The sequence below is a fragment of the Prosopis cineraria genome, unplaced genomic scaffold, assembly GCF_029017545.1.
Source record: "Prosopis cineraria cultivar Desert tree isolate PC_DT_omini unplaced genomic scaffold, ASM2901754v1 PC11, whole genome shotgun sequence".
Lineage (NCBI taxonomy): Eukaryota > Viridiplantae > Streptophyta > Magnoliopsida > Fabales > Fabaceae > Prosopis > Prosopis cineraria.
The window spans coordinates 9,392,688-9,416,959 of record NW_026555342.1 but is presented as its reverse complement, the minus strand read 5'-3'; the positions used below and the strand labels follow the sequence as shown (position 1 = coordinate 9,416,959).

At 34.0% G+C, this 24,272-nt stretch overlaps 2 protein-coding genes across 4 annotated transcripts; one reads left to right on the top strand and one right to left on the bottom strand.

Annotated features, from left to right (window-relative positions):
- Window positions 1-10,283: 10,283 nt before the first annotated feature.
- Window positions 10,284-18,468, top strand: LOC129286866 (SWI/SNF complex subunit SWI3D). 3 transcript variants are annotated; one of them, XM_054922947.1, is made up of 9 exons: window positions 10,286-11,000; window positions 12,137-12,663; window positions 13,755-14,417; window positions 15,057-15,223; window positions 15,332-15,816; window positions 15,919-16,062; window positions 16,188-16,381; window positions 16,473-16,909; window positions 17,792-18,468. In XM_054922947.1, exons 1-8 carry the CDS (start codon window positions 10,526-10,528, stop codon window positions 16,839-16,841), a joined length of 3,024 nt encoding a protein of 1,007 aa, XP_054778922.1. In that variant the 5' UTR covers window positions 10,286-10,525; the 3' UTR covers window positions 16,842-16,909; window positions 17,792-18,468. The 3 variants fall into 3 exon arrangements, with proteins under 3 accessions (XP_054778921.1, XP_054778920.1, XP_054778922.1); XM_054922946.1 differs by having other exon boundaries at window positions 10,284-11,000; window positions 15,332-16,062; window positions 16,191-16,381; XM_054922945.1 differs by having other exon boundaries at window positions 10,285-11,000; window positions 15,332-16,062.
- Window positions 18,469-19,640: 1,172 nt separating this feature from the next.
- LOC129286868 (ras-related protein Rab7) lies at window positions 19,641-23,167 on the bottom strand. Its single transcript, XM_054922948.1, has 7 exons — window positions 22,965-23,167; window positions 22,409-22,435; window positions 22,173-22,272; window positions 21,025-21,171; window positions 20,844-20,924; window positions 20,550-20,695; window positions 19,641-19,948 (listed from the first exon to the last, which is right to left on the bottom strand). Exons 1-7 carry the CDS (start codon window positions 23,015-23,017, stop codon window positions 19,882-19,884), a joined length of 621 nt encoding a protein of 206 aa, XP_054778923.1. The 5' UTR covers window positions 23,018-23,167; the 3' UTR covers window positions 19,641-19,881.
- Between the last annotated feature and the right edge of the window lie 1,105 nt (window positions 23,168-24,272).

The window sequence follows — 24,272 nt, the reverse complement described above, 5'->3', positions numbered from 1 at the left end:
GGAAAAAGGTAATTCATTTTCGAGGTTTTGACCAGATAATATTAATTAAAATTGTCATGGCTGTACTTTCTGAAATGGCCAGAGTTTTCTTGTTGGTGATGGTGTGTCAGCATGACGACCCAGCTTACGCCTGAATGGAAGAACTGGAGTCTCCACCTCATAAAGAAGAGCTTTCTGCTTTTTAGTAATTGGCCAGCCCTCATCTAGAACCTTCACAATTCACATGGCCATATCCCCCCCCCCCCCCCCTTTAAATAATTCACATTGTTCAATCCAAGAAAAACACTGTCAAAAAAAAATGCTTAGGACATGTTAATTTCTTTTATTATTTATAAGTATTATTTTATTAAAAAAAATTTTGTTTCAAATAAGATTGGCAATAAATGTTGGCATTTCTTCTAATAAAAAATTTAATATTAATTCATTATATCATAAGAGATTAATTCCTTTCATTGGATTCAATCCTCCTTGGTCAGATTAATCTTTGTGATGGTGAATGATGCTTTTAATGTCCCATAAAATAATAAATATTATAAAATAAATATAAAATTTAAAAAATGACAATTACTTCCTACTCCAGCTCCAAGAACGTCAGATACCGAAATCCCCTGTAGTCTCTTATAAAGTGATTCTAATTTGTCAGCATTATCCATCTGCTACATCCTAGACGACTCATAATAAGGTTTAATATTTTTTTAAAAAAAATGTTATAGTTAAATTACCTTGATATGAAAAGTTTCATAACAAAATACCATATAAATATCGAGGTTTTATTTTTATCAGCTACACTCATTGATATTGTGAAGTCAACACCCAATTTTCTTCGCAGCCACGTATATAATTGCATTCATCGTAGCCCTTATTAGATTTCATAACTATACACGCAATGCTTGTTAATTTATTCTTCGAGATTCAAAACAATGTCAGTGTTACTATAGAATTTTGTCTGTATCATATAATATACTTTAATTTTATTATTAATATTAAGGAGTAATTAAGAAATAAATTTTATTTCTCTCTCTTGAGAATTATACAGTGTTCACTTCCAACAGAAAATGAAGAAGAGGAGGGATGAAATTAAACACATGTATAAAAATGTTTAAAAGCGAGACTTGTATGAAAAGGGAGGGAGGGAGACACATGCACAAAGAGTTGTCCTTTTTTGATAAGGTCAGCTCTAGGACTTGTCCCTTGTGGTGTCGTGAGAACCAAATGTCATTCTTTTTCTTTTTCTTTTTATTGAAATTTATCATTCTCTGGCCGCCCTCTCCAGTCTCCACCGCACTCTTCTCTTTCCACACTATTGTATTCCTTAATTAACAACCACCCACGTTGTTGTTTGAGTTTTGAAAATTGCATTACTTTATATTTATAAATGCTATAGTTTATTATAGATTTTATTATTTTTATAATTTAATATATTATTTTTTTTCATTTTATAACTTTTATTTCTTTCCCTTATATAAAATTTATAGTATAAATTACTTTATTCACAACTCGTCAAAAGCAGCATTTCATTTCTTAGATTGTATGTAGTAAAAATAAAACATCACATTTTCGTTCCACAAAATTGGATGAATCATAAATCACATAGTGCACCGAGTTTACTTAATAATTTTTGATTTCCACAAACATGCCAAATGGATCCTACATATGTTTTCCCCACACACCATATCATGCTGAATTTGAGGGACAACGAGATCGCAAAAGGACAATTGTGGTTATAGAGATGATGCAATATGCTTGATTATATAACAAAAGACAGGATTTGTAATGATCATATGAGAGAGAGAGAGAGAGAGTTAATGTGGCATCTATTAATAAGAATAAATGATAAAAAGTCATTGAGGGTTAAAAAAAGATAGATGGAAATATCAATGACAAGGGTTTTTTTTTTTTATTATTTGTGTGCCCGGTAGTGAGAAGGGTTGAATGAATAGTATTTAATCCCACAAAAGGCGACAGAGGAAGATCACTACGAAAACTCCAGGAAGAAGTCATTCATTGGTACCTTTCGATAAGCGATAAATATTTAAAAGAATTAGTTAATGATAAAACACAATAGCTAATACTTTTTATGCAGCTAAGCCCATGCTTGATATGAGATAATTAGTCTTTTTGTCGTTGTCTTGTGCTTCTAACAAATTTGTGTGTCAAAAATTTGAAAAATCACAATTATACAATTTTTTGTTTTACAAAATTTTATAAATGAATTAATTATGCGTGAAAAGGGACAATTTGAAAAATTTAAAATTTCTACCATAAAATATTTTTGAATTTTTATTTTTTAACACAAACCAAGTTAAGTTATATAAGTTGAAATAAGAGGCATTGTTCAAAATTTTGAACGACACAATTTAACATTCGCCGGAAAAACTGATCCTTTTTAATGTTTATTAAAAATAAATGGTAAACTCCTCTAAGTTAAACTTGCTTCCCATGCAGGGGGGAAACTGGAGATTGAGTCCAATGTCCACCTGCGTGGCTAATAAATTTAGAGTGTTGCAATGCATACTTGGCCAAGAACCTTTCCATCTAGTTATCATCATTTTCTCTCCACCTTCCCACTCATAATAATTGATATCATTATATTAAAAGAATATGTTTTAGTTATATATTAGTGACTAGTTATATAATTAGAAAAAGGGTAAGGCTTATGTACTTAACTTAATATATTTAATATACTTATATCGAATTAAATCATCATGACATGTAGATCTTAATATATTGATTTAATTAATGACAAGAACTTACTATAGAAACAATAATCTATAAAATATCAACAAGTTTTGATTTAATTGAATACAAGTACTTAAGTATATAAGTTTAAGTATATAAATTTTTCTCTTAGAAAAATGAAGGGAATATAAAAAGTGAAGAGATTCCACATCCATCATATTGATGAGGCCAAATTAATATGAATCAATTGACACATTAATGGAATTGATACTTTCTACTTCCTCTGTTTAAAATATAAGATGTTTTTAAAAAACTACATGTTCAAACATGCAAAGCACTTTTAGATTTTTAAAATATAATCATTGCTTTTTTAAAAAAGTACCCCTATTAAATAAATTACTTTATTTTTATTTTACGGTCAAATACCCTAATAAATATAGATAAATATCAAAAGTAGTATTAGTTTAAAGATAAATAACTATTTTATTAAAGGGTGAGATTTAGTTAAAAATATTATATATTTTTAAATGAATGAAGTATTTATTTTTAGTAATGCACAGAAGTGTTATTATTAAAAGATGTATTGCTAAGATTGATTATCAATCACTTCACAACTGCTCTTTCCAAGCTATAATATAAGATTTTTTTTAAATATTGTTTAGTTTAAAATATAAAATGCTGAATAATTTTTATAATTATTTTTATAACTCCACCCTTACTTTATTTATTATTTTTAAAAAAAATAATATATTATAATTTAATTATTATTATTAAAGTATTTATATATGATATTTAATAAGAGTAAAGTTAAAAAGATATAAATTTTTTTAAAAAAATTAAAATTTTAACTAATATTTTTTAAAAAAATTATGAATTCATTACTAACATCATGTATTTTACTTGGGAGGAATTTCATTTCCTATAAATTTGCAGCTTGGTCATTCCTCCCCTCGGAAATACACCAATCAGACCTCCGCCATCATGAGGCCCATCTTCTCTCTCTTCTTCGTACTCTCGCTTCTTTTTCTGGTAAGCCTCTCTTCTCTCTCCCGAACTCCCTTAACTTCCTCTCCCAATTTTCTCTGCCTCGATTCTTTCTTTATTCTCTGAACTATATATATATATATATATATATATATGCAGGTTTCTAGCGTTTGCCATGCGAGGAAAGATCTAGAAACCTTCTGGGAGAAGAGGATGAAGGGACTGCCCATGCCTGAGCTGATCAAGGATCTCGTGCTTCGGAATCAACCATCTGAATCCGATGCTGACGAAGATCGTTTCGTGAGGGACTTCGATGTAAAGCCCAACGTCATTATATATCACAGCCATGTCTCATCCAGGGACAAAAGAGGATGAAGCAGCCTTTTGTGAAGGAGCTGGGAGCAGAGCGCTTCCGAGAAGAAGAAACCTTGGTCCAATAAACTATCAAAAGGACTGGACCTTCAATTCTGCCTTACTTCGTGATGTATTGTGTAGGCAGTATAGCTATCTTCTTTACGTGATATTGGGGTAGTCAATTAGTGTTTTGATTGAAGCTTTGTTTTGCGGGAGAGAGTCGTGAATGAATTAATGATTTAGAAAAACTCCTTTAGTAAACGGATAGCTTTATTGTTGCTGTTAATACATAGTAGCGTGTAGATCCTCTGCTTCTGCTGCTGCTTATTTGTTTTTGATTCTGCGCTGTATTCACAACAATCTGGTCTTCTCTTGTTCATTTCCGCCAATCAGTGCCAAACCTGAACTTCAAAGCACATGATTAATGCGTTTTTTGTGGGCCAAAGAACAAAAAATAACAAGGGCTTTCGTTCCATTCATTTACTCAACCAGCAAGAGATACAGCTAAAAACAGAAGGGGAGACTGCAATTCAGGTGGCACCAACACAAGCAAGTCAATCCCATCAATTTTAATTTTTAACCAATCCGATTTTATTTATAAAGCAGGGAGATAATAATTTTTTATTCTATTTATAAGGTTTGCCATTAATTTTTTATGATAAATTTCTTCTATTACTCATTGAATATGGGTGAGAAAAAGCATATTATCAAAATATGTATATTTAAGAGTGATAATGTTGAAATTTATTAAATTTTTAGAAGAAGTTAAAAATTATTAAGATTTTCTTTAATTATGATAAAATATATTAAAAATAATTTGTAAGTGTAAACGGAAGAAGTAGTCTCCAAATTTTGACCATTCAATTCAAAGAATCCACTCTCATGTGTTCCTTTCCCAAATAAAAGAACGAGCATTAGATTTTTGGCAAAATATTTTTTACTTTAATTAGAATATTTTGTATCTATGAATGCCTTATTTTTTCCCTTTCAATGAAACACAGGGACGTCTATGAATATTTTAAGTTGTGAATAAAAAAACTTGCTTGTGATGAAGAAGAATAAATAGCTAAAACGCAACTTTCAGAAATGAGCTGTCCCAGGTCAAAAAAAAAAAAGAAAAGAAAGAAATGAACTGTCCAACTTTTGCTGGAAAAGAAACAAAATTTAAAATCATATTTTTTATTTGGCAAAAAAAAAAAAGAAACCAAAATAGAATCCAAAGACCGTTGAGAAAAATAAATATTAATTAAGGAATAATTGAATTTAAAATTATACTACAGTCTCTTGATTATTGATTGATTTTTATTTTTAAATTTAAAGTCCAAACTGCTTCTCTGGTTAAAAAAAAAAAGAAACTCTCATCAAGTTTTGACTAATATTAATTTAGAATGAATTATTATCAAAATCCTAATATGACGGGCACATGAGCTGTTGGATAGGGAGATGCAGCGGAAGATTAAATTTTTAAAATTTCTATCTTAATGTGGATCGAACGAACTCGCTTAAGTTAAAGTAAATAAAAGAGTTATATTTTGAGTTTCGAATTCTCACTTGTTATTTCGCAAGAATCTAGAACTCAGGAGCCAACAACAAAGATCTGCTTCATCTATCGATATCCACACGAACAGCTCTCTAACTTGAATAACATACTAGCACTTCCAGCGTCCGCTCGTCCTTTTGAATGCCATTCTTTTTTTCTTTAAGATGTTTCGTAACTCTCAAAGTGTTTGGTCGTCGGGACTCTTTTTAACTCTCTCTCACATAAGCAAGCACCCTTCTCTGTAATATATATAGATTAGGGTTTTATTTTCCCTCCTTGAATTTCAAAAATAATCATAATTATTTTTGAAAACTATATCTTAAGTCCATAGAAATTTAATTAAGTTTATATCATAAATTTAATCTATAATATCATATCTAATTTAAATTTATCTTATAAATTAAAATTATAAAACTGATATAATATTTTCTTATATCATGTTAGTTTTTAAATTTAATCTATTCTATAAATTTAAATTTAAAACTAACATAATAATATAATATAATATAATGTATGCATATTAGATATGTGTGTGTGAGCACGCATATTTTGAAAAAAAAAATACAAATATTTATTGAATAAATATTCAAATATGTTTGTATATATATAATTCATTCACTCTAAATAAAAAATTATATTTATTAAATCTAGACATATTTCAGATTTAATGAACTTGGACATTATAACTCAAGTTAGGCTGTTCTTATGTGTTACTTTATAGGCCTATATGAAGTTGGTAATAGGCTAATAACGCTATTAACCCACAAGTTATAAGCAGCCTTTAGCAAAATATTGTGACTACCCAATTCATATGAGGATCGATGATTCAATATAATTGATTATATAATCATATCATATCTCTTTTGTCGTGCGGTATTTTGGTCAAGTATGAGATATGAAATTATCATTCTCCTTTATTTGACCATTACTTTCTCGATCTTTAAGTGGACTGACTATAACAATGAAAAAACCTTTTTTATTATAGTATGATCATATATTTTTTAGTCTTACTCACTGAGGGCCCTAGTAATATCTCTAAATTAATATAAGGGACAAATTTCACTTTGATCACTCATACCTGCGTGAATATCATTAAACTCAATCATAGCCTTTATGATAACTTGGTTAAAGATGACTTTTGACAATGCCAGAGTTCAACGATCATCATGTGGGAATTCATGATGATCTTAAGTTAAAGGGCTTAGTGACATGGTTACATATGAGATAATCTTATAACTGGTATCATGTAGTTTTTTTATAGTGGGTCGGTCTACACCTTAAACTATTTCAAGTGCCTACAATTTTGATTTATATCACTATAATTAATCAAAGTTACGCTAGTCTTGTTTCATTTATAATCCCTCATAAATGACTGACCAGGGACATTTAGGACAATCACTATAATTTATCAAAAAATACAGTTATCATAGTAAACGTACAATTAATATGATAATAAAAAAATAAATTTATTAAATAACAATGTTCATAATACAATGATTGATCTTAGGATACAATTTTCAATAATGAGCACATAGGATGGGTATCTTATATCCATTTGAGTTTTGTCAACAACTCATTTTAAATTAATAAGAATCTATTTGAGCTTTATCAAGCTAGAAAAGTATATAAAATGAGCATAATTATATGTGTTAGTCTTTTATTAATAAGTATCTATTCAGGTTTTGACAACAATTTATTTTAAATTAATAACAATCCATTCAGACTTTAACAAACTAGAAAAGCAACAATACATTAGACTTATTACCTATGCTTTTAATCATCAACTACAAGTATCAATTCGAGTTTTGACAATAATTCATTCTGAATTAACAATAGTTTATTTGAGTTTTAACGAATTAGGAAAACAGATAACATGGATTTAATTGTATGTGTCAATCATTTATCAACAAGCATATATTTAGGTCTTCATAACAATTCATTTGAAATTAACAACAATCTATTTTGATTTTAACAAGTTATAAAAATTTATAGGAAAGATTTAGTTGTACGTGTTAGTAATTCATTAACAAGTATTCGTTTAGATTTTGACAACAGCCTATTCGTTATTAACAATAATACATTCAAACTTTTAACAAGTAGAATGCATGAAGTTTTAAAGTTTATAATTTGTAATTGTCTTTGTCGGATTAATAAATAACATTTGTAAAATAACAAGTTTCATTTGAAAATTAACAACACACCATTATGTTATGACACAGGAGTGGTTAGAAGTTTAATTTATTATTTTTTTCTATTATATATAATTAAAGGGCTTGATAACCTAGTGACCACCAAGCTTTTTAAGTGGTTAAAGTCATGAGTTCAAACTTTCAATTGACTACCTAAATTAATTATTTTTAAATAAAAATGTCGCTATTGTTGAAATTTTGATAATTGACTGCTAGCAACCCCATTGGCAATAGAGGCTGTGGTGACCTTGTCACCCATAGTGGTCTAGCGACTGGTGATAGTGAGAGTTTTTTTTTTTTTAATTAGAGGGGTAGTTTGAACTTTTAACTTTAAAAATTAATATCAATCAATGACTAAGGAGCTATAGTGTAATCTTGAAGTCAATTGGTCCTTGATTAATTTTAATTTTTTTCAACAATCTTTGGATGTTATTTTTCTAAAAAAAAAATCATATGAAAAAAAAAAACCCTTACACGAAGCATAATCGTGTCTCTCTCTCGCGGCAAAGCAGCATGATGATCCTAGTATCGTGAGTCTAGTGCATTTTCCCCTATGGAAAAAGTCGGTCTTGCAAGTTTACCAGGGGTCGTGATCTATGTATATCTTGGGAACGAATCTACCTAGGGATAGGCTTGATGCCATTATGCCTTATGAGTCATGACTCAACTCTCAACTTTCATCCCCCATCGCCAATTTATTGTGTTGCTTCAGGCCCAAGAAAATCAATTTATTATTTAGCCATAAACAAAGAAACGAACGTCCAAATCCACTTGGTTGTCGTTACCACTTGCTTTACATGAAACCGTGTAGCTTGCTCGGGACAACTTTATATGACTATATAATAGCTAGCTAATTGAACCATAAATTAACAAAGAATTATTAAAATGAAGCTACGAATGACCAGGCCCTTATGTTTTGATTAAAGCAACTCACTTTTCCAATGAAAAATAAAAAAAATTAATCATTTAATTTTATAATTTTAACTTAATTATAATTATTTTATGAACGCTAATTCATTACAACTTAATTTTTATAATTTTAACATAGTCGTAACTTAGTTTTTAAATTTTATCTCTAGCAACTCAATCCTAGTAATTTTAATCATTTAAATATTAATATTTATATTATAAAAAATGAAATTATAAATTTTAAAAGGATTTAATAATTTAAAATATCAATAATAAATTTTAACATAATTTTAATTTTTATATTTATTTTTTAAGATACATGGACCACTTTTAAATAATAAAAAATATAAGAATTGATTTGTAAGAGTTAAAATTTAGATATTAAATTATAATTGAGTTAAAATTTTAAAATTTGAGTTATAATGGGTTAAAGTTTAAAAACTAAATTATAATTAAATAAAAATCATAAAGAATAAATGATGAAAAGGAGGGCAGGCCCCAAATACAAACAGACAGCAAGCAAGGGGTTTAGATTCTACTGCTGGACTTTTTTCTTTGGGGGTAAAATCTACTACTAGCTTTTGACGTGGAAAGAAGTGATTCAAATCCATAAACAACGCAGGGCCCAGATCAAATTCAAAAGCCCACAAACATCCGAGCTCGTCGATGTTAACATTGTAGGCGTGCTCCATCTTCAACTTATTATATTGTGGTGGCAGACTTACTGGCGAAAGAAGGGATCCCAACCTCCTCCTCCCCGCTTTCTGGGGACCAAGTAGTTAGTACTGAAAGAAAGCTTGGGATTTCAATCCCCTTTCTGTGTTTAATTTTCTACTCTAATTGGGCTTAGCCCTCTTTTATAAACAAACAAATAACTCATGCTGTGGTCTTCCACCATCTTCAATTGGACACTGTAGCTAACTGCCAGAACTTTAACGCCTAGCTTCTGAGATGAACATTGAAATTTCTAAGCTTCTGAGATGCAGCTGGAAGGTCAAAACAGCTTATAACTCAAGGTTACATAATAGGGTAGCTGATAGACTTGCTAAAGAGGCACTGTTTGTATCTTTAATGTTGTTGCTTATTTCTGAAGGACTTGGTTCTCTATTATTGTATGGGAATATACTCCCAATTTTCTGACAAGCAATATAATTTATTGGGCTCTCCCCGCCTTTCTACCAAGTAAAAAAAAAAAAAAAAAATCAACATCTAGGTGGGATTTGGAAGAGCCGATGAACAATTTAGGAAACAAAACGCAATCATGGATTCCAAATTTCACGTTCATCAAAACTAGCACCGGCAAAATCATCCACGGTTGCCAATGTTACCAGGAAAATTAAAGGCTCTTAAGACTTCGTGTCATTAATGATGTGTGATCGAGACATGGCTTATCCGAGGACCTGCAATTAAAGTGTAGGTAATCCTTTGGGATTTACTTTGATCCCGGCTGCACCAACCGTAAGAAGCACTTTTAACATTTCTATGCATCAGGAAAAAGGACCAATTTAAAGTTGGAGCACATTACAAGCATTAATTAATTAACTTTGTCAATAACCTTTCCTCCCCAGCTCACTAAAATTGCCACCCATGTCACTCATGACTCATCGCCATTGACTCTTTCCACCACCACCAATAAGGAAGAAGGGCATAGCTCTACACCGTGGACGTGCGCCGCACGAGATTAAATCGATATTGAAGGGAAGCTCCCGTACGTCCTCCCTTCAAATGCCCAAAAAGATGAAAGCCTGAAAGCAGTGAGAGGGGAAGAAGCTCTGGAAGTAGCAATTCGCGATATGATGACGACGCACGCCTCTGAAGACCAAGCACAGTCACACTGAATAATTTCCCCCTTCAGGAGAGGAGCGTCTGGATGGAGGAGAAACACCGCGAAGCCGCCGTTCAACCGTCGTCCAACGTCGATTCGCCGGCATCTGAGTCGGCTTCCTCCCGCCGCCGCTCCGGAGGGTTAAAAAGAAAGGGTAACACTCTCGGCGCCTCGAATTCCACGCCTGCGCCCTCGAAACGTGTTACTCGCGAGAAGGCTCTGCCTGCTCATCCTTCTCCCGTACACAATGGCCCCCTGACCAGGGCTCGTCAAATCCCAAGCAACCACGCCACTACTGCCGCTTCAGCCTTGCTAGCTGGCGGCGGCGGCTTGGCTGCTGACTATTCGAGACACTCAGAGCGCGCGGTGACGTCTGAAGCTCTGGGTAGAGAATCGGCGGCGTTTGCGGAGGATATTAAGAAGGAGAGCGAGTGGGAGGCTCTGGAAGCTGCGATTGAAACTGAATTCGAAGCTGTCAGATCTCGTGGTGCCAATGCTCATGTAGTTCCGAGTCATTGTGGTGAGCCCATGTGTCTATTGTAGAACCCTAGTTTGTTTATATATAGCTTTAGGACTTCCTCGGATTCTTCTACATTATATACTGGAAATTCGACGATGTTGATTATGTATGCTTCGAATCCTTTGGTGTTCCAAAGGCGAATGTTTCAGCTGAATTCGACTGTGCTGGTTTACGGTAGGCTCTATTTAGCATTCTGCTTAGTGCTTACGATAGGATTTATTCAGTCTAGTTATGCTTGCCTCTTGCAGTTTGCCATTAGACCGTGGTTCATTCTACCACTGGAGGCCGCATTTTATAGTCAACCATAAATATGTTTAACCGGTTGAAGCATTATCATCATCCCACCTTTATCTTGCTGGCATTACAGTATTATTAGAAAAAGAGCGGGGTTGATGTTGGGAAAAATTGATCTTTGTTAATTTGATTGGGCAGAGCTCACTAAATGATTTTATGCAATATGCAAGACACTAAATTAGCCCGTGCTTTATGGGATGATTATGAAATCCCTTTTCCCATTGCTTTGGGAGCTTTAATTTCAAATTATTGTCGTTGGTCAGAATGCTTATACTGAGTTATTGACTGGACTAGCTTCTAAAATAACCCTTTCCCTCTGTCTTTTGAATATTAGTGTGAGGAAGAGAAGGGAGATTTGTGAACTCAGTAACATTGTTTTTCTCGTTTCTTTTCAGAACCTTGTAAGGTCTAGAATGGAAGTTTGAGCACAACAAATCATCAGAAAATTCTGCATAACCTTAGAAATGTGAATAGTAGAATTAATAATTGCTTTTGCTATAAATATTTAATTGTAGCTAAAATGTTCATCACACAACAATATATTGATGATTTTATTAACCATATCCTTGGATCACTCCTAAATCTTCAAAAAGAGATTTATTCTTTTTAAAAAGCTTTAGCTTGGCTGGTGGTTTTCCATTGACTCACTATCTAACAGCTGTTTCATGAAGTTGAAGTTATGGTGCCCTCCCCCCCAACCGAAACCAAAAAAAAAAAAGGAAAGAAAGAAAGAAAAATCATCCTCTTAAAAACTGAAAAGGATAAGTAATCTTAGTGTCAACCTTAAGTCTGACGACAGCTTTCTTCAAACAAACCATTTTACCTCTGGAATTGACTTTCAGGTTGGTTTTTGTGGACGGATATCCATCCAATTGAGAAGAATGCATTGCCTTCTTTCTTTAATGGGAAAACTGAACATCGAACTCCTGATATTTATATGGAGATACGGAATTGGATTATGAAGAAGTTCCATGCAAAACCAAATGCTCAGATTGAGCTGAAAGACTTGTCTGAACTTGATGTTGGAGGTTTGGATGCTAGGCAAGAGGTAATGGAGTTTCTGGACCATTGGGGTTTAATTAATTTCCACCCTTTTCCATCTATGGACAATGCTTTGGTCAGCACTGATGATGATGGGGCAACAGAAAAGCAGTCCTTGGTTGAAAAATTGTATCACTTCGAAACTGTGCAATTGTGTCCACATGTTATTCCAAAGACTAACCTAATGACTCAAGATATGCCATCTGGCTTGTTTCCAGAATCAACATTTGTTGAAGAGTTGGTGAAACAGGAGGGCCCAGCTGTTGAGTACCACTGCAACTCCTGTTCAGCTGATTGTTCGCGCAAACGCTACCATTGTCAGAAGCAGGTTGTTACCTATGTCATTGAATTGCATTATTTTAGCTATGTTTTAAGGACTCTAGATATCTTAATTGGCTTAATCTTATTTTATTATAGTTTAAATTTGAGCTCCTGTTTCTAGTCTGCTGCTCTAAGGGTCGTGTGATTATCTACATTTGTTTGGTGTAGTTCGTTGAAATTACCTCCAACTGTGAGGATTGTATTGGTTACCAAATTTTTCTCTTATACCTCTTCAGTTTATTTTCAAGTTACTAAATTATGATGTATGGAATCATTTACCACCTTTTCTGCAATAAATTATATTTTTAGAAAAATATTTTTCTGCAAATACTCATCAAGTGCTGTGACACAACATAGTTCTAGATTGATTGAAAGGCTTGGAGTGTAAGCAGAAAATATGATAATGAAGACTCTCATATCCAACAACTTGGAAAAGCTACTTGCCTCTTTGAATTTCTATTGACTTGGAAGAGGGTGCATTCCTTTTTTTTTTGGAGTAAAAGGGAATTCATTAACTTAATTTAGTTGATCTGCATATTCTGTTTTTCCTTTATTTCTAGTCTCTAACTCTAATTCAAGATTTTTTTTTCCATCGTCTAAAAATATCTATTTTTTTTCTTTTCCGTGATATTTTTCTTTTCACTAACATTTTGATTTCCATTAAAATTGAAAAAAAGGAATTTGATTGGTATGATCCATGGATTTCTTGTATATGCATTATAAAATATAAAAATTTAGAGAAGAAAAAAGATTCCCAGTTTGTTATAGAACAATTTAGTATTTCTACATTCATTCCCATCCAATCAAAAAGGTTAAAAATCCAATGGATTTCAATTTTATGCAAAATGCTTTTCTATTTCTAAAATGTCCAATATACATTTTACATCTTCTATGCGAAGATGTTCCATTTTCATAAGGTCTTCTTGACTGTTATTTAAACATGGAATAAAGGGTACATTCTTTGAAATACTGTTAATAATTGTGCCCTAAAGGCTGTTCACCTTGTAGGATTGACTCGAATTTATGCCTTTCAGTTAGATTTCTCATATGTTGGTGAAAAAATAGGGTGATTGATAATTTCTAATTTGCTTCTGACAGGCAGATTTTGATCTATGTTCTGATTGCTTTAGCAATGGAAAGTTTGGCTCTGGTATGTCTTCAACGGATTTTATACTTATGGAACCAGCTGAAGTTCAAGGGGTTAGTGGTGGAAAGTGGACTGATCAGGAGACCCTCTTGCTTCTTGAAGCATTAGAACTTTATAAAGAAAATTGGAATGAAATTGCTGAGCACGTTGCAACGAAAACAAAAGCTCAGTGTATATTACACTTTGTTCAAATGCCAATTGAAGAAGCTTTTGTTGACAGTGATGTTGTTGATGCCAATTGCAAAGAAACTGCTGATCCAGCTGCAACTAAAAATGATTCGTCTACTGTCAAAGATGCATCAGAAACTCTTGAACATAAGACCAGTAATAGTGATGGACAAGTGCTGACCCCGTGTGATCAAACTTCAAAGGGTGAAGATGCTAATAAAGTAAAATCCGGTCAAGAGACTCTAATGCCAGAAAATGGCAGCAATGAGAAAATTAGTGAAGGAACTTGCAGACTAGAAAATGCTGCTGAAGTGAAACTGGGACAAGAAGCAGGTGACAATTTTGTTCTAAAAGCTCTTGGGGAAGCATTTGAAGCTATTGGTTATTCTTCTGGACCTGAAGGCCCGTCTTCATTTGCTGAGGTGGGCAATCCTGTCATGGCATTGGTAAGTTGAATGCTTAGGTGCTTGAAAATTAGCGCACTTATTGCAGAGGTGTTGGTGACTTGTAATGGATATCAATCAGTCCATTCAGTTGAATTTATTAATGAAACATAGGGAAGGGATTGAAATAAATTTGTTTTAGCCTGCAAATTTGAAAGCACTGTGTACTTGGTGGTGCTGGTTTTCAATGCCTGGCTTAAACGAGAGAATTTCATTTTTGATAAAGATTACAAGCATATGTGATTGTTTATGACTGTGATGATATTTGTATTCTCTCCTTAGAATAAGCACCCAAAAATAATTAAAAAATTACTTCAACTGCTGGCTGGTGTTATGTGGTTCTCTCCCTGTCTGTGTGTAAAACATTTCATAGAATGTGTTTGGAGAAGGTAGGTTTTGCTAAATTATTGGTGTTTGTTGTGTGTTAAATTTTCTTGCTTATAAAATTAGTATGAAGGAGGAGGTTTGTGTTTGGTTCATAATAGTCAACGTAAAACTTTGTTGAATCTCACATGGATAAAATTAGTATGAAGAGTATGTTTCCCTTCCCCTTTTCCTGGTGTCCTGTCTTGTATATATATCTCATATTTTCAGTCTAATGTTATCCCTCTCGTCGTGTAACACATGCTGCTTTCTTTACAGGGAGGTTTCCTTGCACGCTTGGTGGGTTCTGATATGGCTGTTGCTTCAGCTCATAGCTCCTTAAAATCCATATCTTCTAATTCTCCCAGCATTGAGCTTGCAGCAAGACATTGCTTTCTTCTGGAAGATCCACCTGATGAAAAGAAGGGACCCTCTAGTTTTGAGAGGTATTTGCATTGAATGGGGCATATATATATATATATATATATCTTACGACTTCATGCCTAATCTGAATTGTTGATGAGATGCTTATGTTATGTGTGAATGGATCATAGGGATTCTATAATGGATGTGGACCAGGATGAAGGTGAAAAACAGGATCAGTCTTTATTAACTGCTAAAGACGTATCAAATGATCCAAGGATAATTGCAAATGATGCTTTAGAAGACAAGAGACAGTTGACCTCTACTGATGGTGGAGCCTCAGAGGAACCTGTTGCTTTAAAGGAACAAGTATTAGCTAATCATGAGGAAATTGTGCTTGATAATTGTAAAAATCCAGCCAATTCAAAGTTATTCAGTGATTGTACTGTCCAGTATTCAGATGGTTCAACATCCAACGCTGAAGGAACTTCTATTAAAGAGCTTTGTCAGCCTGCAGAGAAAATGAAGGGTGAATGTGTGGTGTCTGATTGTCTTCGCTCTGAAAAGAATGAACTTGAGCAGTCCATTATGTCTAGTAAAGCAGGAGAAAAGCCCAAGTCTGAGCAGGCACCAACAGGCATGGAGGCGTTGTCTGATTCTTTGCCCTTAGATAAAAGTAAACCTCAAAAACCTCTATCTAGAAATCCAGTTGGTGACTGTATGGAAACAACAGAACTACTAACGAATGTTGATGTGGTTTCTAATTCCTTGCCATCAGAGAACGAATCTGAGCCGCAGGTTACACTAGATTTGTATCAACATACAGGGACAGCAAAGGATGTTGATATGACATCTTTGGATCAGAATGAACATTCTCATCCAGTCACATCAAGGTCTGGTGCTGAAAATGGGAAAAGCACAGGTCTCTCTCTCTGACGAGCGCTTATGCTCAAACTTCCACACACACACACACACACGTTGAAAGGTTTTGTTTTGAATAGCTTTTATCTTAAGTTCACTAAAATGATTGATGCCTTCCTTATGCAGCAGGTGAAGACCACACAGAAAATGGTAGGAAAATGGTAGATAATAACATAAATACCAAACAAGAAAACAAATTTGAAAAATTAAAGCGTGCTGCGATTTCTACCCTTGCTGCAGCAGCGGTTAAGGCAAAACTTCTAGCAAATCAAGAAGAAGATCAAATTCGACAACTTGCTACATTGTTGATAGAAAAGCAGGTATCCTCATTGTTAGAGAAAGTAAGCGCAGGGATTTATTTATTTATTTTCAATTCCTTTGAAATTCATAGAGTATTTCATCAACTTGCAGGTGCATAAGTTGGAGACAAAGTTAGCCTTTTTCAATGATATGGATAACGTGGTGATGAGGGTCAGAGAACACTTGGATCGTTCACGTCAGAAGCTTTACCATGAGAGAGCAATGATAATTGCATCTCGCCTCGGTATACCACCTTCATCTAGAGGTGTACCCCCTTCCTTACCAACCAATCGAATTCCTATGAATTTTGTAAATTCAGCACCTAGACCACCAATTAATATGAATCCCCAGAGGCTACCAATTTCTAGATCCATGGGCAATGTGGCAACCACCCTTTCAAATTCATTATCATCACCTGCAACGGGAAATTCAGTTCTGCCATCCAGCCAGGAGAACCTTTCTTCTGTTGAGACAAAATAAATGTCACGTGCATCTTGAGAATGTTCAAATATTCTTACCTACTGATAGTCTGCTACTTTTCTGATAATGTGAGTATCCATTTAATTTGTTGCTGATTTTTTGTTGGTTGAAATTGTAATAGCATTGCCAGTAGAATACCTCATTTTGATGTTTCTAGAAAGGTTTAGTTTAATACTGGTATTCTAAGATGTAAAGGAACCTGAAAATGGGAACAAACAAGAAGTGCATGAATAGGACAAAGAAAAGTAAGCAAAACGTAGACTCGGATGTTTCCCTCATCATGGATGGAAGACATGTTTGTGTTGATAATTCAGGCTATTTCTACTTGAGAGTGGCATTTCATCATTGATGAGTTTCAATCTTGAGGCTATACTAATTTGCCTTGGTCCAAGTGTCCTTGAGCTGTTTATTTATTCAGAGAATGGCAAGTTGTTACCATGACTTTTGATCATGCAGTCCAAAAGTTGTACTTGGCATGACATACTGATACTATTTATCGGATAATTGGATCTGATTAAGCATGATTGTGTGACACTTGAAAGAAACTATGGTTTGGATTAATTAGAGCTGTAGAGCATATTATACTTTATTTTAGGTGGACTGTCACACTTGATACATTCTGATTTCGTGTTTCTTTTGCACTCACATTTTTTTTGACTTAATTGTGAAACCTCAAGAGCCAAGCTTTACATGGTACATGAAATCATGAACACCATGTGTGGCACTACGGGAAATTGCTTACTACTTGCCCCGCAGACGTTTAGAAATGATGTTTCCATGCCCATGTGAAAGCCTCCACCATAGACTGTACGGTTTTGTCAACTGATTTTTGTTTGTGTGTGATAGCTTAATTGCTACTTAAAGTAATCAAATGGTTGCATGGTTCTGGTGACTAATTCTGTTATTAACTATGTCCTTGCATTACTCACTCATGGTCATATGCGATGCAGCCAATTCTTTAAAGGCCAAGCGTTGGTTAGGAGTCGGGAGACCCACTCCAAAACCAGTTACTGACAGTTCCATGACCAGAGTCATGGATTGTAAGATCATCTTTACCTCGTTACAAGGAGCAGCAAGAGGTGGCGATTAGGAAATAGATCTGATGACATATTGAATTTGTAGGGCTATTGGCTTATATTAATGTTTTGACGTGCTTAGCTCGAGCAAGTGGATAGACATGCTGGGAAGGGCTGCTTTCTCCCATCTCACTTCGCTTAACTCTTGGGAAGGTGCATTTTGAAATTCAGATGGTTTTAAGGATGTACATGTCTTGCTTGTTCCAATATTAGAACTTTCCACACTAGATAAGCGTGCTGTGCCTTTTTGCTTTGTGTTTTCTTCTCTCCATTGTTTGGGGTTGGTCCCAACTCTAATATTCAACAGGCTTTTCTACAAATTTAGCTGAGCTTTGGAAGGGTTTACCTAGTTTCAATGTATCGGTTGCCTTTTTGGTCATGTATAACTTGTAAGCAGTATGAGGGATTACTTGCACTTTAACAGGATGCAAGTGCAGTTTTAATTCTAGGTAGGGCTCGCGAGTGATTTGGTGGAGATGCTTGCATTGGGATCATTCCTGTTCTATTTGTTAAAGAGTACAATTGTTTTGCTTGTCGAAGCTTATGTTCTAGTTTTTTGCGTCTCTTGCCCTCATTTTCCCAGCAGAAAAAAATTATCTTCTGAAATCATACTAAGTCAAGGGTGACCGAACTCCTTTCTATGTTAGATTTTACTCAATTGCTTGAAAATTTAAATAAATTTGAAACGTTTACCTATTTATCTTTCAATTTAAATGGAAAAGGATATAAGGGGAAAAAGGAAATTCCTTTTGCAAACCGCAGAGCGAATTAACAAGTACGTTAATAAGCAAAGCCCGAGTAACTGTAGTTTGAAAATCAGAGGTCAGTAAAAGAGATGTAACTTCAAAATAATTTTATGTTTTTTTGAATGCAACAGGAGCAGTCAAAGCTGCCGTAATTCCATTTCTATTTATAGAACTTGGAAGTGATCCCCCCCCCCCCACCCCCCACTTCTTAAATTATCCCCTAGGCAAGAGAGTTGGGAAGACCCCATAGCTGAATAAAGAGGTCGAGGATGCCAAGATCTCTTCTGAGTTCTGACTCTGAAGCGGCCATGCAGGGGCTCGCAAGTTGCAATTTGGCCTTTTCGGATCTAATTCCCATGGCCAATTTTTCTACATCTTCGACTCAGATAAGAGGTCAGATCTTCAATGCCCGGAAATGCAGCAACTGTTTTGCTCTTCTCCACCCCTCTCATGCCTTGGTTTTATCTATTTATTTTTTGCGTGAACAACTGGTATCCTAAGTCTGCCCCACTTAAGCTGTGAAGACTTAACGGCATCATGCCTTAGCTATAGATGTACCCTTAGGCCATCGATAACACAGACACTCCAGATCTATGCAAGGGGGATGCACCACAGAGGCTCCGAACGCGAGGATCCTTATCGGTCACATTAGTTGTGTTGTACTGTATCTAGCAAAGGAATGCTTTTGATATTCCTTCCCCTTTGGTTAATGCAGAAACCCCATTAAAACGATAATTGCATCTGTTTCAGGGTGGAGCCCTACCTGGCTGTATCATAAACTATCGCAGCTTTAACGTTTAATAAACCTTGTCCACTGAGTGTAAGTCACATGCTCGCACCATAAATACAGCATTGAGGCTTAAAAACTTCATGATGCAAAGGGTGATCAATGCAAACTAGACGTGGAAAATTTTAATATGCCAAGTGTCAAAAGTCAAAAAAAATAAAATAAATAAACATTGAAGCAAAATAACAAATAACATCAACACTCGGAACGATCTTACTGGGTCTCTTTGAGAATATAGAAATGCCGTACAAGGAAAGCAACTAAATCCGACTAGTTAGCACATAAACGAAACAAGCACCCAATGGAAAGCATTGGACCGGTTGATTCTTAAGCAGACACTAACGTACAATAAAGTTACAGACAGCAACAGCCAAACATGATCAAATAATTCCAAATGATATTCTTTCTTTTGAAACTAGAAGGCAATATAATCAGCACTCACATCCAGACGATCGTCGCTGACTACTGCTTCCAACATCGATTGTGTCAGGCAGGTATCTTCAATAAGCAAAGAAGTTCCATCAGGACAACAAAAACCAAATTATGCATCGGCATCATAACAGAATATTTTGATTTCCAAATAGTATAGTATCTATACAAGTTTGGATGACTATCAGTGGATGCCGCAAACATGCACTAACGAGAAAAATTGAAACATATATGCACTTCCAGGTTAACATTTTCCAGACTTTCTTAACCACTCAACAGCCAACACTAATTTCCATTGTAGCTGTAGAATTTAAATAATGAATTAGTAGCTGCAGTGAAAAAGAAGAGGGGCAAAATGTTTATTTGTGACTCAATTATTGTCCAAAAATTGTTCCAATTGCACAGTCCAAGCTAGCCACTCAACAACAATATAAGGTCATGATTCCAACAAATTAGACAAAGAATATAAGCATTGGTTGCCAGCAAATAATAAGCGCCCGCAGCTAATATTGGATGCTGCAGTTTATTAAATACAGAAAACTATAATGCCAATAGGAACAAGCTATGTCCCCAACAGATTAACACTATCAAAAAAATCGGACAGCATAATTTGTTTTCTAGTGCCTCAACATACACATGAAAGAAGAGATTCACATGTTTTGCAACTTACATTTCTTCCTCTTCCCCACTTTTCAGGGCATCCTTTGCAATGCATTGGAATGCTTCTTCAACATTGATACCTTCCTTTGCTGACGTTTCAAAATATGGGATATTTCCTTTTGATGCACACCAAGCTCGAGCCTTCTTCTCTGAAACCTGCACACAAAACTTCATTATTGAGTCCATATGTTTAGTAGTAGCTGAGTTAGAAATTTCAGGTTCACAAATGCCTCTAATGCATGTTTTAGACAGACAGACGGAGAGAGAGCCAAGAAGACAAGGAAAATTCAAGGCAAAAACATACCACTCTACTGTTCCCACCATCCACATCTATCTTGTTTCCTATAACAACAAAAGGGAAATTCTCTGGATCGGAAGGGTTTGCCTGTCGAAGTGATCAAAGATATTAGTGTCTTTAAAAACACTAATAGTTGTTAAAATTCAAAATTTGTATCTATGGAGAGGATTGAGGGAACAAGTCATGCCTGAATTAAAAATTCTTCCCTCCAGTTGTTAAGGTTGTCAAATGATTTCATGGAATTAACATCATATACAAGAACACAGCAATCAGCACCACGATAGAAAGCAACACCAAGGCTTTGGAATCTTTCCTGCCCAGCTGTATCCCAAATCTGCAAAATTAAATCTAATAACATAAAAGGCTGATATTTGATTATTGGAACCAAGCCTTGCTTAGAACTTTTATAATAAAAAAAAGAATCATAGTAAATAGTCTATAATACGCCCAAACTGCCTATCCACATAAACAAATCTACAAAATGAAACACATCACATTATAAGAGTATGATTAATAAGCAGAAGCCATTAACCCCACGCTTACTGGACAAAGAAGAACAATCTAGAGAGCTCATAATATTTCACCACAACAACTCCATAGTAACACTAATGAAAGAGAAAGATTCAGCCATTAGCCATTACTCACTGAAAATATACATTTCAAATATATAAATTTAGCAAGTATACCATTATCACTCAAGATACTTGATATTTAGATAAATGAAAACACCATATCATTATTTTATATACTATAACATCCGTATTTATATTTTTTAGAGGTGCAAGTTCATTGAAGGAGTGCAGCATGGGCATGATCTAATAATGAAAAGAAAACTATAACTGAATTAGGGGGAAAAAATCAGATCTGATAGGAAAGAACATCTTCAGCAGCCTACAGCTATGTACGAGATTTTTTTTTTTTTTTTGAGAAACTTATAGCATTTTAACGGTAAAACAGATAATGACTAAAGAAGCTTGATACCAGACATACGCAACTATACATTTAAAATTACTGTGTTGAAATGCTGAAATGAAATATATATGACAAATTCCCCCAAATGTACGTTAACAATATGAGTCTGAAAAACGGGACATCATAAGCCAAACTTCATTTAGAAGGTTGAGTCCAAAGAACTCCTCAGCTTTGTTGGCATGTAAGTTGCAAAATAGATTTGAAGAAGGGTACTTCCATGTAATATCACAATCAAACGAACATTTTCACTGACATTAGACACCATTGGGCGGGGCTCTAGCCTTGTGGCTCTTGCATACAGGCTACTTTGGACATTAGAAAAAGAGACAGGCAGACAGCATATGGCAAGCACCATTCACAAACCTGTAAGGTGAAAAGCCTATCTTCAAATTGCACCTCTTTTGTCAAAAAATCAGCTCCGATGGTAGCTTTATACTGATTGCTAAACTTCTTATTCACATATCTATAATACTTATGTTACAGAAAGACAGAGATGTTATATGACAACTGACTTAGATAATACTATCAAAATTAGTAGCTAATATGCTATTAAGATTTGTGGGAGTATAAAGAGCTTCGGCACAAGCACAAAAGGATACTGATTCATCAAAGATGTCTTCCCCACCCTGCAAAGCACCATATTCTTTAGTCAAAAAGACTGCTATAACGTAACGTTTATAACTCCGTAACCTTAAAATCAACTTCCTGAGCGCTTATAACCAAATAATTTGATCATTTTTATTTAGTTTGATACAAACAAAAAAGAAGAACACACACAAAAGTTACATTTCCTAAACGAATTGTTCTGAAAAATGAAGATCTTGTACCAAACGAATAGGAAACTCGCCCTTTACTATAGATCATTTGCAAAATATATCACTATCCAAAACTGTAAATTGCACTGGTTTGTTATTGTTATTTGGCCGAGAATTACAGAAATCGAAACAGGAAAATTGACAGTGGGTACCAGCAGAACTAGATGGCATAATCGAATTGATTGTATAAATTCAACTAACAGATACTAAATGAACTCCAGAGATTTCCATAACATGTTTCGATTCTTATAAGCCAAGAGGCGCGTTGAGATCCAAAGTCATAGAATCAAACATCCAAAAACGCAGGAATAGTCTAATAGAGGAGAGAAGAGAGAAGAACCCGCTGTCGCCGAGAATTATGACCTTCAGGAGGGTTCTTCTTCGGGAAGGCATCGTACGGGCGAAAGGATCGGGAAGGAGATTAGCACGAGGGCAGAAGCGTATCTGAAAGAAAGTCGCTTTGAAGTTGGAACTGTGACGGTTTCCTTCTTCACCAGCTCGCAGCTTTCTAGTACATTCTCTCTATTTTTTTTATGCTCATCATTGTGATCTCCATTTTCACGGGTTTTTGTTTTCAAATCTAATCTCACTATATTTTTTTTAAATTTATATTAAAATTTTTATTCTCATAAAAATGTATATTATTTTTTCTTTTTAATTATAATTATTGATGTATTTATAATGGAAAGTGAATTTATACAAAAATTTATGTTAATAAATGTAAAAAAATAAAATGAAAATCAGTTATAGGTATATTTTAAATCAAAATTAGTAAAAAAAATGTTTATATTTTAGATAGAAGAAAGCATTTTTTAACAAAATTATGTATATTAATAATATTTATTTAATATATTTTATAATATTATTTTTAAAGCATAAATAGAAATTCTAAAAATTATCTTTTGTTTAGTATAATTTTATATGTGAAATATTAATTAAATATAAAGTTAAAATATAATAAGAAGAGAACGGTAATATTACAAAAAGTATAATTAATTAAATTTTATTTTTGTTAAAACATCTTATATTTTAATAAATAAATTGCCTTTAACATGTCTCATAAATCAAGAGAGAGGGATTATTATATTTTGAATCCAAAAGATTTATCATTTTTTAAAGTCTTAGAAATATGATTGTTTGTGAAAGCCTCATTCCTTGATGGAATCAACACGCCCACCTCAAATCTAAATCAGCAAGAGTTTCCCACCTAAAAGTACTAATCAATTCACCACTCTATTTCATCCTTTTGTTTAGGTTTAACGTTTCATTTCATTTCATTTTTTATTCCATTTTATTCATGTCTTCTCTTTGAACTAAAGGGTCAATGGCCATGGGAAGTTTCATCAAACTTGCATATCGCATTACGGATCTCAGGGGCAGGAGCTTTGAAGAATTGGCTCTCTAGGACAGGATGGAATTAATTAAAAAGGCTTTAATTAGAACCAAAATCTGTGCCAAATTCAACAAGTAAAATTGATCGATTTCGTATGGGTCTTTGAACTGACGAACATTTTTGTTGTGCAAAACTTATACATATAATAATTCAATACCAAGGGAATTTTGTCGTGCGTTATCAATACCGTTAAAGCATAATTTCTTAAAGAAGGGATATGTTATTAATGAATTGAAAAGCGCTGCCATATGTATG